This window comes from Engystomops pustulosus, chromosome 3 (assembly GCF_040894005.1).
Source record: "Engystomops pustulosus chromosome 3, aEngPut4.maternal, whole genome shotgun sequence".
Lineage (NCBI taxonomy): Eukaryota > Metazoa > Chordata > Amphibia > Anura > Leptodactylidae > Engystomops > Engystomops pustulosus.
This window is the reverse complement of record NC_092413.1, coordinates 218,135,462-218,153,164: the sequence shown is the minus strand read 5'-3', so window position 1 is coordinate 218,153,164 and position 17,703 is coordinate 218,135,462. Positions and strand designations below refer to the sequence as shown.

At 43.3% G+C, this 17,703-nt stretch overlaps 1 protein-coding gene across 3 annotated transcripts in view; it reads left to right on the top strand.

The window, feature by feature from the left end:
- The window catches only part of FZD3 (frizzled class receptor 3), a 106,338-nt gene that overhangs the window by 70,338 nt on the left and 18,297 nt on the right, over positions 1 to 17,703 (top strand). For all 3 annotated transcript variants that reach the window (XM_072143838.1, XM_072143839.1, XM_072143837.1), the window contains 2 exons: positions 13,036 to 13,232; positions 15,566 to 16,583. In XM_072143838.1, coding sequence (XP_071999939.1) covers positions 13,036 to 13,232; positions 15,566 to 16,583 — 1,215 coding nt within the window. The remainder of the gene's footprint in view (positions 1 to 13,035; positions 13,233 to 15,565; positions 16,584 to 17,703) is intronic.

Sequence of the window (17,703 nt, the reverse complement as noted above, 5' to 3'; positions counted from 1 at the left end):
CGCACAATCTTAGTGAATCGCGGCAGCTCAGAATCCTCGTCGGACAACTCACCTCGGGGATCGCGACAGGACGGGCAAGTAATGGGGCGCATTTACTTACCCAGTCTCTCGGAGTTACTGAAAGTGCATTGTCCGCCTGGAATGCACTCTGGCGTGATTCACTTAGATTGTGCGCCCGATCTGCATTTGTCGCTTCCCCGCTCAGGTCCGCCGAAGCTCACCTTCTTCCACTCAGTACATGTAAGTGCTTGGCTTGTGACACAATTTTGAAGTTAAATCCTGCGGTTTGTCCTAATCCATCGGATCGTCCGACGGCCATGCCATGCGCTTGCGCCGAAATCCGATCGCGGGCGCCAAAAACCCCATTTAAATCCTTGTCCCAGCGGCGCCAATCGAAAATCACCAGGATCTCCGACGAAAGTGAGGTCCGCGGGGCCCTTAGTAACTGATCCCCAAAGTGTCCATCCTGAGACCTTTTTAGCAGGTGCCTGGGCTACCTCCGCGCTGTGTATAACTCTCACAGTTGATTATAGGATATGGCTTATAGCTGTAAATAATATATCCACTCTAATAGCAGGGTGGATGAAGGACTTTTTATTGTAAGGGGGAAACCTAGCCTGTCGGTCCACATCTCCTGGTCATGATATGGTTAAAAAAAACTTGTCTGGTTGCATTCCCTTGCTTTGAACAGTTGTTGACTGTCCAGCCGTTGGAGACCCTGGATGTGGGTGCTTCTTCTTTTGATGTTAGAAGATCCATTTGAATATTTTTGGTCTCTGTGGGAAACTACACTTTTCGTTCAGGTTCAACTTTTTTGTTGTTTTGTCTCCAAAACATCTTAGTTGCTGATCAGGTCTTTACAGCCACCGCATCGTCAGTACTTCTTTACTTCCTTTTGGGCTTTCAAAGCGTAAAATCCAATTTGATGGAGTTAACTTCAGTATATATTTGAAATTTGGTTGATGTTGATTGCTGAATATAGAGATGAAAGGTTTTCATCACCAACATACAGCATCAGCGGGTACGATGAGGGACGAGATATTCCTAGTCGGAGAACACAGTGGTCAAGTACGTTAACCAGCATGTCGTTATACCATACTTCTAAAAGCACCATGTATACAAGCTCCGTACCCTACATAGACAGGCCTCCATCTATTTTTTTTCGGTGTTTTTACCATATTTATAGACCCCACCTATGAAACCTTCATAACACTGGATGAAATTTCACCAGAAATTTCCATAGAGGACAACCTACACCAACCTTCATGGATGGATCTGTAGGAACATCTGCTTTGGAGTCACACCATAAATGGTTGATTGTATTGAGGTGTGGCTTATTTGACATGAAAATCCTTGTGATATTTGGTTCTGTTTTCCTTGAATAAAATGTCTGATATTTGGTGGAAATGGTCATTGGTGGAAAAAGTGGACATATAAGTGGTGGGATCCCACAGTAGAGAGGTGGTGGGATCCCAGTGTCTTCTAACGCTCTAGGAATAGATGAGATGAAATTGGATCACCTGTGCACCTGTGTCACACTAAATACATAGCCGGACATGGTGGGACGTATAGAATCCATGTAGTCAATGGGAGGTGGATCCAACACAATGGATGATACATAGCACGTTATTAACCAGGTGCAATAGTGACTGGTAGGATCAGCGAGTGGACCACATCAAACAGCGGATTATAGGACGTTCTGGGTCAATGGGTCCATTCACCATCTGGGACCTGACATGATGATTTGTTTACAAGTGATGATGTTTCCAGCCTTCAGTTATTACTAATCCCATGATTTGCTGTCATTTTGATCTTAATCTGACAATGCCGACTTATATTTCACTATAGAAATGTCATATTTGTGTTTTTGGTAGGGGTGTAACATGTGTTCCCAAAGAAATTCCCTATGTTGTGCCCCACATATTGCATTACAGTGAGGTATGAGGCACTTTGTACCTCAGTTCTGCATTGTTATAGCACTAGGTAATTCAATGGCGGACCAGATTTATTTGATTTTATGAATACGAAAACTTTGGGCAGTCAGAACGTGACCCCCCCCCCCCCCCATATCCAGTTACAAATAACTTCCTGCCAAGATAACCCCAAGCGAACCACTTCTTTACAAGACGATCCTTGACAAAGCCATGAACCCGTTCTACTACTACTACTACGAGTCGCCCTGACTGTGGCGATTGATTTATGGTCCAACCGCGCGTGCCCTCAGGCTGTACTCTGCACATAACTGCTGTACAGTCACCAACAAAATGGCCGACACCCAGACACTGTCAATGATAGATCACCCTGTGACCGCATCCCTGACAGAAAAAAATCACTTCATTCAGGTTTATCTGGTTCTGCCTCATCTAACGCTGAGAGAAATGGTCAGCCATCTTGTTTATTGTCATTACTGGCACAACGGATGGGGGGGGGGGGGAATGTTTACAATAGCCGTGTAATGGCGGCCATATTTATTTCTAATTCTTGTGCTTAAATGATATGTCCTGATTCTCTGGGAATCCTTTTCACAATTGAGGCAGATTTACTTACCCGGTCCTGTCGCGATCCCTGCTGTGGGTTGTACGACGAGGATTCGGGTCTGCCGAAAGATTTGTGTTAGAAAAGATGGCCGCTTCCAAAACACAGCCCCACATCTACTAGGCACACAGGTTGAATAGTACAATAATGGTGGACAATCTTGGACAAGATCTTTAAAGATTTGATCCTACTATGGCAGAATCTAAAAAACGGTTGCTATAGGAAAATCCAGAAATGGTTACTATGACAGAAAAATTCTGGTTCTGACTGGAAATATGGTGATTTTTATCATCAAGTTATCCCCCATTATCTGTATACATGTACATGAGGCTCCATCAAACCATATTACATTGCAACTTTTTGAAAAACTTCAATTTGCGCCTCGTGTAGGTTTTGGCTTAAATTTCGGCCTCTTTAATAAGTGACTTAATATTCCGTGATCTGTGATCCGTCGAGTTTCACGCTCTCTGACTGTGAGGTTAAGGTGAATGATCTGACGGGGGATTTTGTTTTAAGTTGTCTGACATTACTTATAAGGTACAGAGGGGGAGGAAGGACGTTTGAGATTAAAAAAACAAAAGGGTGAACCACCTGGAAAATATATGTAAAACTTTATTTTGAGCAGTGGAGAAAGTAACACAACAAGATAGATAGAGCAAAGCATTAAAGTCCATGCTCATATTCCTTACAGCTCCCCCGCAGGAATATTGAGGCATTACACAGTATTGATTGATTTTAATGGATACCGTAGGTCCTGCAGAGCATATAGGATGTATAACGAGGAATAGTTTACTGAATGTCAAGTAATATTTACTTCTCATTAGAGAACGTCACTAATTGTCAATGCTTCTGCTCCCTGGAGGCCCTGGCTGTGGGCTGCGTTACCATCTGGTGACTGCTCTATAATGAGCTGCATGGGCCCTTTTTGATTTGAGTAGGTTCTCAAGACCAGATGAGGCTCCAGACCATACGCCATAATGAAGCTCGGGTGGTGTCGGGCTAGATTGTCTCCTCCCACATTTCAAGCTCATTTGATATTCATGTATGTATGTTAGGGACGAAAAAACTAGGAAATTAAGGATTACTGGAGCTGTTTTTGAGGTCAGATTAGGACTGTCGCATTTCTGATGCTTTACTTTGATGCTGGCAAATTTAGATTCATAGGGGCAAATTTACTTACCCGGTCCTGTCGCGATCCCCGATTCGGACGGTCCGACGAAGATGAAGTCCGGCGTAATTCATGTAGCTCGTGCGCCCGAGTTCCTGCATCTGTCACTTCCCCGCTGAGGTCCGCCGGAGTTCACCTTCTTCTTCCCGGTGCATGTGAGTGCTTTGTCTTGCGACACAATTCGAAATGTTAAATCCCTCGCGTAGTCCGAATCCATCGGGTTGTCCGACGGCCCGCCCCCTGATTTGTGTTACGCCCAAGCCGGCGCCGATGTGCCAAAATCCGATTGCGTGCACCAAAATCCCCTGTTAAAATGCAGTGATAAATGGGAATCGTCGGGAAACCCAACGAAAATGCGCTCTGCGGACCCTTAGTAAATGAGCCCCATAATGTCCAACATGGTGTCTCCTCCGGCAAATCACAGAGTGGCTTACTTGCAGCCAGTTGACCACAGCCAAAGAGGTTAGGCTTCTTCAAGAAACATACAAACTCTCCCTGAAGAACATATGTGTGGGGCACACAATTACATTTTGGAATGTTCCCCTTTAAGCTTTGAGCATTTTTGTAATTTTTTTGGGGGGGGGGATAAAAAATATTCACAAGGATGCTGAGATCTGAGCGTCTCTAAAGTAATTATTTTAGATTTGCCCTTTAAATGTTTGATGGATAATGTACATTCTGTAGATTTTTTTAGGTACAAAAAAAGTTACAAAATTGTTCCAGATAAAGGCACTGCGATCTGAGTGTGTAAAAATAAATCTTTTTGTAAATTCACCTTATTGTTTGGTGGCATACCAAGTTTTTGGTATACGTGAAGGTACAAAAATATTCACATCAATAATGCTGAGATCAGAGGGTCCTTTTTTGTAAAGTTTGAAGGATTCTGTCAATTTTTTGGATGCCAAAAGTAGCAAAATTCTTCACATTAAAGTTCTTTGGCTCTGAGTGTCTCTGAAGTATTCTCTCTCTTTTGGAAAGTTGCCCTTTAAAGTTTCGTGACCTCTGTAAATTTGCAAAAAGTTACAAAAAGAAAATTCACGTTGGAGACGTCCAAGTTTCTCCAAGCAGGGAAAGTGTTGCAGGCCGGTGAAAGGGAAGCTGCGATGGAAGGTCATTGTTGTGCGCCTTCCTCCCCTCCAGGTTGGATAGGCCTCGGCCGCCCTGCTGTGTGCACACACTGATCTCTTTGTCATTGTTCATCTCTTTTCAATGAAGTGGGAAAATGAGATTTTGCGCTTCCCTCCCTCCCCCACCTTCCCCTCCTTCAAGCATTTCAATACATTCTTCTATTGTCCCACATCTGATTAATAACTCCCCCTACAATGACGTCCAGCAGAGAGGGTGCAGATGGGGCAGACATCTCCTGGCACTGGTCAAATTCAAAAATATCTGTTTTCAAAAAAAATTCTTCTTTATAGGGGAAGGGAAGAGAGAGATACATCCGTATTACTGTGCACCGTACCGGTAGTGGTTGGGTCCAGGTGCTTGGAGGTGCCTTCAATGGCCTGCTGGGAGTTGTAGTCTTGCAACAGCTGGAGTTCCGTAGGTCGGAGACTATTGGACATAATCCAGGTAGAGAATAGACTTTGGAATTTGTAGGAAACTTTTTGTTTTTTTCCCTAATCCATCCATTGACCAGCGGATGAACAGATCCCCTGTCTCCTGCTGGGTCCTGGATTTCACTGCCTGCATTCAGCGCTGCTGTCTTTGTTGGCACAGGTCGACCCCCTCACAGATGTATTCAGTAACTGTATGTACAAAAAAAAAAAAATTCCCCTTCTGCCCCCCTCCCAAATAAAACATGTTTCAATTTCACAGTCGCTGAGGAATTCACTTTTCAGATTGTGTTCTAAACTCTCAACAATATTTGCTGAGATTTTGGAGGTCTGCAGATTTTACAAAAACATTTCCAAAAAAATATTACAAAATATTTTGTTTTTATTGCACTGGTCTTGCAAAAACTCCACAATGTAACTGTAAAGTAGTGTAGCCTAAAGATCGGAGACTGTAAATCGCATGGTTGAGTGAGTTTCTGATCTATAAGATAAATCTTCCAAAAATAGCACCACGTCTGTCCACGTCTGAGCTGCAGTAGCATGTATAACTTTTGGACAGGTGTGGTCCTGTTTTGGGAAGAGATTTTTCTTAAATGTCGTAGCGCTTGCCCTTGTCTGACCTTCTGCTTTCTGGAGCGGTTCCACATCTGCAGTTGGGGTTGTCCACGTATGGTCACCTGCTCTGTGGTCTCTGTAGATCTCCATGCACAAAAATTTTGGCATCAAAGAACTTTCTGCAGCAAATCTGCCGCATGTGAACATCCCCTTATCATCAGGACCATGAACCTAAAAATAACCGAATAAATAGTCATTTACAATAAAGAACTGTATGAGCTCCACCCGGAAACCTCCATGGACTAGAGGCCTGGAGGTGGAAGGATAAGATCAAAGCTGTGTCCTCGTTGTGACATTATCTATGTGTTGTCCTCCCCGGGCACATGGGGGCAGCCCTGCTTATTATGAGACACAGCGTCTGCTGGGAGTTGTAGTTTCATAGTAGCCAGCAGGAACGTCATCACATAATACCAACATAACATGGAGGTCGCTCAGCTCATAATTAATGGAGTGTCCAGTCACGAAGGTGGTCATGGTCACCTGTATCAAATTTTTGTGTACACAATTACCATAATTACTAAGAAGCTTACAGACGGTGACACCTGCTAATGGCGGCTTTTAGCTGGATGTGTTACGACGTCGCCCTTGTGTTGTCGCCTTGTATTGTGGTGGCTTGTTACACATAGGCCCGGGGCAATGGAGATAAGATACTGAGGTGGTGACTGATAGCAGCGGAGACATCACACAAAGGCCACGCTCTAGAGTGAAGCCTGAATGTTACTGTCTCCTCTCGAGACCTAGGCGACAACCACCCAAACCTGCTCCCAGTCTGGGAATCCTGTCTGGCTCTCCTTCTCAGACCATTATGTACAAAAGGTGCCCCATTCTGATCCAGGCCGTATAACTAGGAGAATATAATCATCTAAGGATTGTGAGATTTCCATTTCCATTGTGAACCTCAAATCTTGTAGACCAGTTAGTTGCATGGTGATGGTGCGCGTGGTGGCATTTAAGGATGAGATGGGTTTAGGGCTGATGGACAGATACACAGTTCTCAGAAATTCCTGTCTGGTCTTTGTTTATTTTTGTGTTTATCCCATAACTTTAGATGTGATAACTTGATATACGGGTCAAGTCATCTGACTACCCATTGTCTAGCCAAAAACTCAAGTCTAGACTGTAGGGTCTACTGAAAGTATTGACTAGAAGTCATCAAATGACATAAGAAAATTGAAATTATGGAGGTCAAGATGAATAAAGTATAGGGGGTCACACCTCAAGTCATCCATAAGCTAAAAACATGATGAGTTATGACCTGTTTGAAGGCCATCCAAAAGCTTTGGCCAATAGATCACGCTCCAGTGTACAAGATGTCTAGCTGGATGAACCATATAACTTGTATACTATCTAATTGCTTCATGGACAATAGGTAATTATGGGGTCAACAAAAATTGGGGGAAGCCTCCAGAATTTATGGGATCTCTTGTCATCTAAAACCCAACTTTCTATGAAGATGGACTCTAATGGTAAAGTTGACCTTACACACCTGATAAAGTCTCGACCATATTTACCAACTACCGTTACACAATGACTAAAGATGTCAGAAATTGGGATGTTGGGTTGAGTTTTTTCTGTTGTGGTGTGGCCATCTTCAGAAGACTATATCAGAAGTTACGTAGATGTTGAGGCCTCCTGAACTTGGGCAGCAGCTTATTATCCCTACAGAAGTCTCCTAATTGATCGGACTCATTTTGAAATTCCCTCACCCCATCCAAAAATGTCTATACCTCAAAGCCGGTCGTGGACCTTACATGTCTATCAGCCATTTGTCAAGAATGGATGAACATCTTAGATCAGTGGTTCTCAACCTGTGGGTCGGGACCCCAGCGGGGGTTGAATGACCAAAACCGGGGTCGCCTAAAGCCATCGGAGCCAAAATTTTACTGTGTTTTTACTGCGAGTTGCATGGTTTGGGGTCACCACAGCATGAGGAACTGTATTGCGGGGTCACAGCATTAGAAAGGTTGAGAACCACTGTCTTAGATGAAGAAGTCAACTGAAGATATCAGAGGGCACTTTGAGGTAGTAACCTTGGACATAGCTCGTCCTTTCCTCAACTGAGAAGTGGAGAAAATGGCGTCTAGTCTAGACAACGCTCTGTGAGATCCATACATCAGTAGATTCTGCACAGTTCTTCTGCAATGTATCAGTCTTTAGAGAATTTTATGGCCTCAAAATATACAAGCCTTGAACTCTGCTCGAGCTGGAAGCTGGGGATCTCATGATCTTCAAGGGGGCACATACTTTCCATCCAGAGAAAAAGCACATCCCTTCACCCTGAAGATCCTCTCAACGAAATATTGTTCTATAGATCCTTCTGTGTGATAGATTTCTCTGTAAACAAGGCGGACAGGTTGATTGTTTTTCACACTTTGCCTTTAAGAAATTTTTTTTTTTTTGAGGATATATACACAGTAACATGTTATATGTCGTGAGCAAATATTAACCTTTTCAGTTCAGTTGGAAGGCAGTTTCATGCAGAACTATAGAATAACTGCAGCATTACCCCTCTGCGTGACCCGGGGACATTTTTCATCCGGTCCTTGTGCGGCGATGGAGTCGTCACATTTTGACAATCTGGTCCTAAGCAAATATTTGCGGATGTAAACAGAAGTACATATAATGTAAATGGAGTTTGAGGCTAATGACAAAAGAAATGAAGCGGTTAAAGAAAAGTTTAAATGTACTAAGGGGCGTGGCCTTGAGGATCAGGGGTCCAATAAAAAGTAAGTGTTGCTGAAATGTCAGGTAGGTTCTAATCCAAATTAGCACTTCCAAATACCAGAAAGAATAAATGCCCCTCACTAAGGGTCCTTGAGGAGCAGAACATGTGGCCCAAAGACCACTTTTTTAAGGAGAGTCAAAACACCTGTAAAAAAGGGGTGTGGCTAAATGTTTTGGAGCCTTCATTTCACCGATAAGTAGAATCTCATTACTTGGACTTGGGCTGATTATAATTTCAGTGTTTTTTTTTTTTTTTTTTATAAAATAGCATCATCCATGAATTTAAAAAAATATGTCTATAACGGGTTTCAACCATAAACCGACTTTAACTGAATTTTTTTTGTTTTCTGTTACTTTATTTAATTTAGTTTTTTTGTTTTCCCATTTACTTTTTTTTTTTTTTTTTTTGCGGAGCCCCAATCACCCCGTGTACGTTGAAATTCATAAGACCAATACTTATTGCCACTGTATAAAGTATCATACTTGATATATGTTTCTTACTACGGAAGCCCATTGGTGACATATGATAGCAGCTTCCACTGTTGGTCATATTTCTCCCGATATCCTTGGGCAACATTTCTTATAATTTTTTTTTTTACAGGTTTTAGACAGTTTTTGTTTTTTTATTATTATGTTTTACTCGTACATGTCTTATTTTTTTTAGATTCTATAACTTCTAGTTCAGTTGGACACCCGCCCAAAAAAATTTCTTCACCTAAAAAAAAAAAAGAGAGACATATTTGCCAATTTATTTTTTTTTATTTTTGTAATTTTTAGGATGTCTATGCCAATTTTATAAGAAAAAACTTTTAATTCCAAACTTTTTTTTTTTCCTTGCTCATTTTGGAAACCGGACCTCAGTGCCACTTCCTTTTGTGCTCAAAATCTCTTCACAGAAAATAGTTTCCATGGGGATGGAGTCTTTTGTGACCTGACAAAAGTTGGTATTCAAATTTTTTTTTTTTTCTAGGAGGTGAATCTGGCCTTTGACTTGGTACCCTTTTCACACCCCTTGCTAAGCTTGGCCTGTTGCAACGCTTGAAGGGGGATTCCCATGACTACAGAGATGAAAATGTAGGAGGAGGAGGAGGAGGAGGGTGCGGAGCAAGGACAAAGGCCCCGTTAATTTCAATCTGAACACAGCCGGCAGGGTCCATGTCTCTCATCTTTGTTCCAGTTTGCTGCTAAAAATTTTGACCAGGAAGACGTCCTTCCACTTCTTTAGCACTGACTACTTTGCCTCTTCCCGAAACAAAGGTGGACAAGATTGAGGCGTTAAGGAACACAAAATGTGGTCACAGTTTTTCCCCAATACAAAACTTTTGTCTTTCCCCCTTAGGATTTTGTATTATCCCCTTATAATTACACGTTGTATCTGTTACAGTTGAAAAGCTAACTTTTTACCTCGGAGGACAATCCCAAAAACATGGTCAAGGACCTCCCAACTCTCATGACTCTGAAAGAGGGATAAAAACTGTAGTGTCCATAGGAAAATGTAGTACGAAATATCATCAGAGCCAGAAATTGTGTAGGGAAATGCTCTACTGCTTCGTGACAACTGTCTAATGGCCGACGTAACCCGTAGTCATGATTCTAGACCTTCAAGACATAGAGGAGCTACCAGAGTTGTTAGGGTTAGATGAACATATGTCACACCTGTCGTCAGTCCCTTTCACTTTAAGAAAAATTAAGAATATCTCATCCAATAAATGTCTTCTACTTTTCGAGGCCCTTGTTGAGTGTGGAGACCATCAGTTTGACGCCGGTTGTCACCTTGTTCTTGGCACTGATGGCGCCTGAAGTGATACTTTCTTTGAGGAAATGAATGATATCTCTATATTTATAGTGTTTATGATGGATTCCATGGTAATAGCTGTAGCCGGGAACATTTTGCAAGAAATCCGGACTTCCGGATACAATTTGCGTTAACACAATGCCTCTCCTAGTATTCATATCTGTGATACCCTTCGGGCTTCTAGTTTTATGGCTTCCGAGAAGAGTATGGAGTTTCAGTCATAGATCTTTGTCACTTCCTATAAATGTGTAGTAAAAATGTGCCATATAAACGTTGGGTAACTTGATATATCCCTTCAACTCTGCTGAAGGTCTCTGCTCACTCCATTCTAGTCTTCTTTAGGCCAAGGTCTTCAATGTGTTTTGTCTTAAAAAAGCTTAAAAAACGATAATACACCGGTTCTTCTATGTGAATGATAAAGGGCCGGGGTGTAAGGACTGTGCCTGACCTGGTGCCTATGCCAGAGAGGTTTTCGGATTTTCCATTAACATCCATTTTCGATAGAACCCCTTGAGATCTTCTTCAAAATGTGAATGGGTGTTCTTCTCAACGTAGACCCTCCTAACCCCCCTATTATTCATTGGTTCTCCCACGCCCTGTGGTCAGTGACTGCTCACATACCTGAACAATTCTTCCTCCTCCGAATTATGCTCCAGAATCATCAATCAATGAGCCGTCGCTGTGGGAAAAGGCTCAGAAAAAGGGGAATGGGTTAAAGTGCCTGACATGACGATTAGGATTCCCCGGTTGGTTGGTCATGTTGTAAGCCACTCGTAGACTGTTGTGTTGATTATATTTGATCTTGTTGGCTTGGCGCCATGTTATTGGTAAAGGGCCAACAACGGTTTTTGCATAGAGGCCATCAAATTCAAGCTATGTATGTATTATTGTCATGTCCATCATGCACGTTACGAGGATTGTCCAACATGGCTTCTTCTAGAAAAACAGACCAAATCTGTGATCAGGTCCTTGGGGTTAGGGTTCATTGTGATCTAACCAAATCCGCATGCTAGGCTATATTCAAATTCTGGTTCGGCAAACCATAGGGATGTTAGGATTTCCCAAGTTTTCATGTCAATAGAAACTTTGACAGAAATCCCCGTTACGACACCCCACCAACCACCATCCCGTAGTTTGAATGTAGCATAACTTTATTATGGGGGTTGTAGCAGACAGATCCTCCTGGCACTGCTAGTCTCAAGCCATCCACCTGAGTCTGAAACTCTTGAGAAAATCACATCCTGAAAAACCTTGTACAGTGTAATAGCAAATATATAAGAAAAATGTCACATCACATACGTTGAAGTCGCAGGAAGGCGTCACATCTGGTTTCCATGGTTAAGGCTTGGTAAAAATATCCAGGCCTTACGATTGGTTACACCAGCCAGAGAAATCATGGACAACTCTATCCAACCTTGAGGCAGGTCCGATCCCTGTTCATTGAGACGAGGGATGTTGGTGGTCTGTCAGGTGGTCCCCTCTTGGCCTCGGAATGGAGACCTGTAATTCCCTGACACAGGTAGCGTGACTTCCTATAATTTAATCTCATATTTCTGTCCTGATTACATCTTGGCAGCGGAGCGGAGAGCGGATCAGTGTCGATATCTTGAAAGCTGATCTCATCTCATAATCACGGCTCTTATGCTGACTACTCTCCCGCAGACTGGCGGTCCTCCTTACCTCCCAGCGTGATACACTCCTTCCCGGGTTACATGCGTGTTATCACAATTCACCTCCCCCCATCATGCTCTGCAAATATCCTAAAATGTCATCTCCATGGAAAAGCTAGGGGGGGGGGGGTAGCTAACACAGGTATAGTTGTGGACACTCCGCTTGTTCAATTCCTAAAATCTACCTACATCCACACTGATCTCATATGTAGAAAGCTGAGTATGCATCTAAATGTAGTCCTTTGAAAGGGCCCAAGCCTTCTAGGGGGGCCCATGGACACCCAAACCACCAACCAGATTTTATACTGAGAAGGACCTTCACCTATGAAATCCTCCTACATCTATTCCTGCTCTCAATACACATGTACACAAGAGCCATCTCAGGACCTTTGAAGGTCCTCCAATGGTCCTGAAACAGATGGAAAGCAGAAGGGACACATCCTCCATTCCTCAAGAAGCTGATTCTAGTTCCAAATGTAGGAGGTTACTCCAGACTTGTAGGGGCTATAATATCCATAAAGCCCAGGGCCCATGAAGTTCTTATTCCACCCTTTGAGGCGAGCCATGATAAACATAGAAATGACGCTCCATTGTAACGTCCAGTCAGCCATACTAGACCGACTTTTTTTTCCCCCGAAACTGAGCTATTAAGTTAAAAAATGATGGCCCATGTGTCAGCCGCCATGTTGGCACGCAGCCCTCAAGTATAATCAAGCTGAACCTGAATATGTTAATGAGTTATCAATTACGTTCCTCTGTGTCAGGCTTCTGCCCTAAAGCTCCACAGTTAATAAGCTGCATTATCGATGTCTCCCTGATGATTGTTATTATTAACCATTTAGAATCTTCTCTTCTGACTTCCTGCGGTCACATCCGTAAATTTGTATGATATGATGTATGTTTTTTTTGTTTCTTTTGTTTTTTGATTTTTCTAATAATATGTTTTTTTTTCTCTATTTTTTAAAATTCCAGCCTTTCCACCCCATGGTGAACCTCGAATGCTCCAAGGACTTCCGGCCCTTCTTGTGTGCGCTCTACGCCCCTGTCTGCACGGAATATGGTCGCGTCACTCTCCCCTGCCGCCGCTTATGCCAGCGGGCGTACCACGGATGCCACGAGCTTATGGACGTGTTTGGGGTGTCCTGGCCAGAGGAGATGGAGTGCAGCCGGTAATATACTTTTCAGATACGTTACTAAGGGAAATAGGAGAATATTTGGAGGTTTTTTTTATCTATGGATCCCCTTGACATCCACTTCCTGCTGCTTTCCTTATTCACTTCCTGTTAGTGATGGGTCGCTCGCGTGAACGACGAGAGTCGGCTCACTTAAATGAGCCAATATCTCACTTAACCCCACCCCTAAACGGTCCACCACGCACCATTTAACCCAATAAAATTGGGTTAAAAGTGGTGTGGAGAGGGGGACTGTCTGGAGTGAAGCCCCCTATTATACATGTAGTAGGGAGCCATTCAGGAGCCAGAAGAGCCGACTCTTCTTGGTGACCAGAGCCTAATGATCCAGTTCACTAAAAAGAGCTGGACTTCCCATCACTACTTCCTGCCGCTTTCCTCCTCCACTTTCTGTTGCTTTCCTCCTCCACTTCCTGCTGCTTTCCTCATCCACTTCCTGCCGCTTTCCTCATCCACTTCCTGACGCTTTCCTCCTCCACTTTCTGTTGCTTTCCTCCTCCACTTCCTGCTGCTTTCCTCGTCCACTTCCTGACGGTTTCTTCATCCACTTCCTGCCGCTTTCCTCATGCACTTCCTGCCGCTTTCCTCATCCACTTCCTGCCGCTTTCCTCCTCCACTTCCTACTGCTTTCCTCCTCCACTTCCTGCCGCTTTCCTCATCCACTTCCTGCTGTTTTCCTCATCCACTTCCTGCCGCTTTCCTCATCCACTTCCTGCCGCTTTCCTCATCCACTTCCTGTTGCTTTCCTCATCCACTTCCTGTTGCTTTCCTCATCCACTTCCTGCTGCTCTCCTCATCCACTTCCTGCTGCTCTCCTCATCCACTTCCTGCTGCTCTCCTCATCCACTTCCTGCTGCTTTCCTCTGTTATCATCCGGGCAGCCAATCATATGTCATACTTAAATTGACAGAGGATTGCTGAAAATAGAATAAAAACAAACCTAAGGATCCGGGTTGTATATTAAAATAGAAAAATAAACCTACTTACCTGTCTGGAGGATCCCCCGTGTCTCCAGTAGCAGCGCTCAGGCTCGGAGCTGATTCTGGAGTTGTGGTGGACCCTCCAGAGAGGCTTTTAAAAAAAAATAAATATATAAACCCTGGACAATGCTGTTATTTTCCGGTTCTTGAATGGTCCATATTTAACTCAATGTGAAATCTGATTGGTTGTTCTGAAGCCATCAGTACTAGTGCTAAGCAGGGTCCTGGCAGTGCACCATAATGGACGGCTCCCTGTGAAGAATGCTGGTTTTATGGCCAGACCTGATGGTGGGGGAGAGACAGCTGAGAGGGACAGTCCGTTACTAAAAATGACTCCCAGGGGGAAAGGTCACACCAGGAACAATACCCAAGTAACGTCCCTGAAACAGAATACTTTTTATTATGGTCATGAAAAATTTTTGGTTTACCCAGAATCCTCTATCCATCGCTATATAACGAATGGAACGTCTTGAAACGCATCTGACGACCTTCAGTTCTTGAACTTTACAGTTACAAACCCCTTTTATGCCATGTAGTGGCAGATTTTGGAATTTCAGTTATTTATGGACTTGTACCCAACTGACCGAAACATCATTACCTCCTGTATATGGGGTCTATGTATAAACTACAGAGCAATTATGTCTAGAATTAGTAGGCTAAATGATATTATTTACCATTTGCAGAAATAACCAAATTTCGCACATTCTTACCAATGGGGTTTTATTGTTAAAGTCGCAGGAAGGCGCATATGAAGTTCTTTAATATATGGTCCTATTTGTGGTGAAATTGCTCTAAAGTTTTCTCATCTGTGACACTACTGACACATAATTCGTGTGTGTTGTGAGATTTTGGGAGGTTGAAACTGGATCCCACCTGTTATGACGGCCCCTGCTGCCTCCGAAATAACTGCTTGTAGGAGGGAAGGGGGTGGGGGACACTGGTGACAATAAATCACCCTGACGGCATGTCATTGTGTAAGGGGCAGGGGAGGTCGCAGAATAGAGCAGATTGTTCAGGGAGGAAGCAAAGAAGGGAAGATTCAGAAACTGATGATGTATCTGCTGGGACCCAAACTTGAATGAGTGCAGAGGATGTACCCGTGCGCAGGAGCTTTAGGGTCTCACAAGGTGGCTGTTCCCTATAAAAGACATTTTCAAAATCCAATTGTAACAGAGACCAAAAAAAATTTGGCTGGGGTTACAAATAATATATATAAAATAAAAGATACAGTTCCGACTTACATACAAATTCAACTTAAGAACAAACCTATAGAAATTAATGCAAATTAAAGACTTTCTACAGACTATGTGTCCCATTTTTTTTGTATTTTAGGTTCCCAGATTGTGACGAACCCTATCCCCGTCTGGTAGACATCAGCATCTCCAGCGAGCCTACGGACAACACCCCTCAAGCGGTTCAAAAAGACTATGGCTTCTGGTGCCCCCGGGAGCTAAAAATTGACCCAGATTTGGGTTACTCTTTCCTAGGGGTGCGTGACTGCTCCCCACCTTGCCCGCACATGTACTTCCGTAGAGAAGAACTCTCATTTGCTCGATACTTTATCGGAGTTATATCCATAGTCTGTCTCTCCGCCACCCTCTTCACCTTTCTGACGTTCCTCATCGATGTGACCAGATTTCGTTACCCCGAAAGACCCATCATATTTTACGCCGTCTGCTACATGATGGTCTCCTTGATCTTCTTCATTGGGTTCTTACTAGAGGACCGTGTAGCCTGCAACTCGGCCAGCCCCGGCAAATACAAGGCTTCTACTGTGACCCAAGGATCTCACAATAAGGCCTGCACCATGCTCTTCATGGTCCTCTACTTCTTCACCATGGCTGGCAGTGTTTGGTGGGTCATCCTTACCATCACTTGGTTCTTGGCTGCCGTTCCGAAATGGGGGAGCGAAGCCATAGAGAAGAAGGCTTTATTATTTCACGCCAGCGCTTGGGGCATCCCTGGTACCTTGACCATCATCTTACTAGCCATGAACAAAATCGAAGGAGACAACATCAGCGGAGTTTGTTTTGTAGGCCTCTACGATGTCCACGCCTTGAGATACTTCGTCCTGGCCCCTCTCTGTCTGAACGTTGTGGTTGGAGTGTCGCTTCTTCTGGCCGGGATTATTTCACTCAACCGAGTACGGATTGAAATTCCACTAGAAAAGGAGAACCAGGACAAACTGGTGAAATTTATGATCCGCATTGGGGTCTTCAGTGTACTTTACCTGGTGCCCCTTTTGATTGTGATTGGCTGCTATTTTTACGAGCAGGCCTATCGAGGGGTCTGGGAGACCACATGGATCCAGGAACGCTGCAAGGATTATCACATCCCATGCCCTTATCAGGTAAGGTTCTGCAGGAATTGATGATGGAGTACTTGGCGGTAGATTGTCCTCCAAGCAGTGTCGTGTGCCCACCAGTTATGTCTTAATTTTGAGGTCCTACTAATATTTCCATAATTACTCATCCATCTACCAAGGTCAGTATCCCACTGATTGGATCCCACTCAAATCACATCAGTGATCTATGAAGGGCAGAGTATCAAGTCCTCATCATCTCCCTACAGCTCCCCCGCAGGAGATTATCGGTATTACACATTTGTTCTACTCAAATTCAAGAGAATTTTTTTTTTTGGTCCTCCAGAACTGGATTCAGTTTCTTCATTGTCCCCTTTTATCATACACCAACTCTATGGTATTATAAGGTACTTCTGACATAGGCACAATCTGTTGTATAGGGGATTCCACAAAATTTGGACCTCCAACACCACCTGTACTACTGCTTTAATCAATCCTCCATCGTTAGTTAGTAATAAACATTCATGGTGAGAATCTCTTCCGATCTGATCAGTTGTGATCTATGTGTAACATGGGTTCAGTTTCCCTGTAGCTCCCCCACAGGAGACATTTAGTATTGCATTTTTTTTTCTCATCAATAATAATTGGATTTTTTTTTTCACTACATTATTGGGTCCTCCGATAATAATAATAATTCTAATAATAAAAATCTTTATTTATATAGCACCATCAAATTCCATAGCGCCTTACAATATGAAAATGGTTTTATTTCTCGCTTTTTTTTATCAGCCAATTACACTAGGTTGATACAAGTTGCTCCCTTTAAGGAACATTAAGATTCCTATACATTTTATCTCAGTTCTTACAGTAGACACCATGAAATTTTAATAGCTGTGTCGCTTTCCCTGACCTTGGTATAATAAGAATAGGAGGATTGTTTCCTGCTCGGCGTCTTGGCTTCACTCTCCGCTTTTAAGGCACTCACCTCCGGGATCGGCAAATAAACCCGGAGCAGGACACACACTTCATACAGAACATGAGAGCGCCGTATTGTTTTTCAGCACACAATGACGGGAACATTAAAGCTCCATAGTATTTACTCAGTAAGCTCATCACACAGGCGGATCTGGGGGGGGGGGGTTCAATAAAAAAATCTCTAATAATTCCT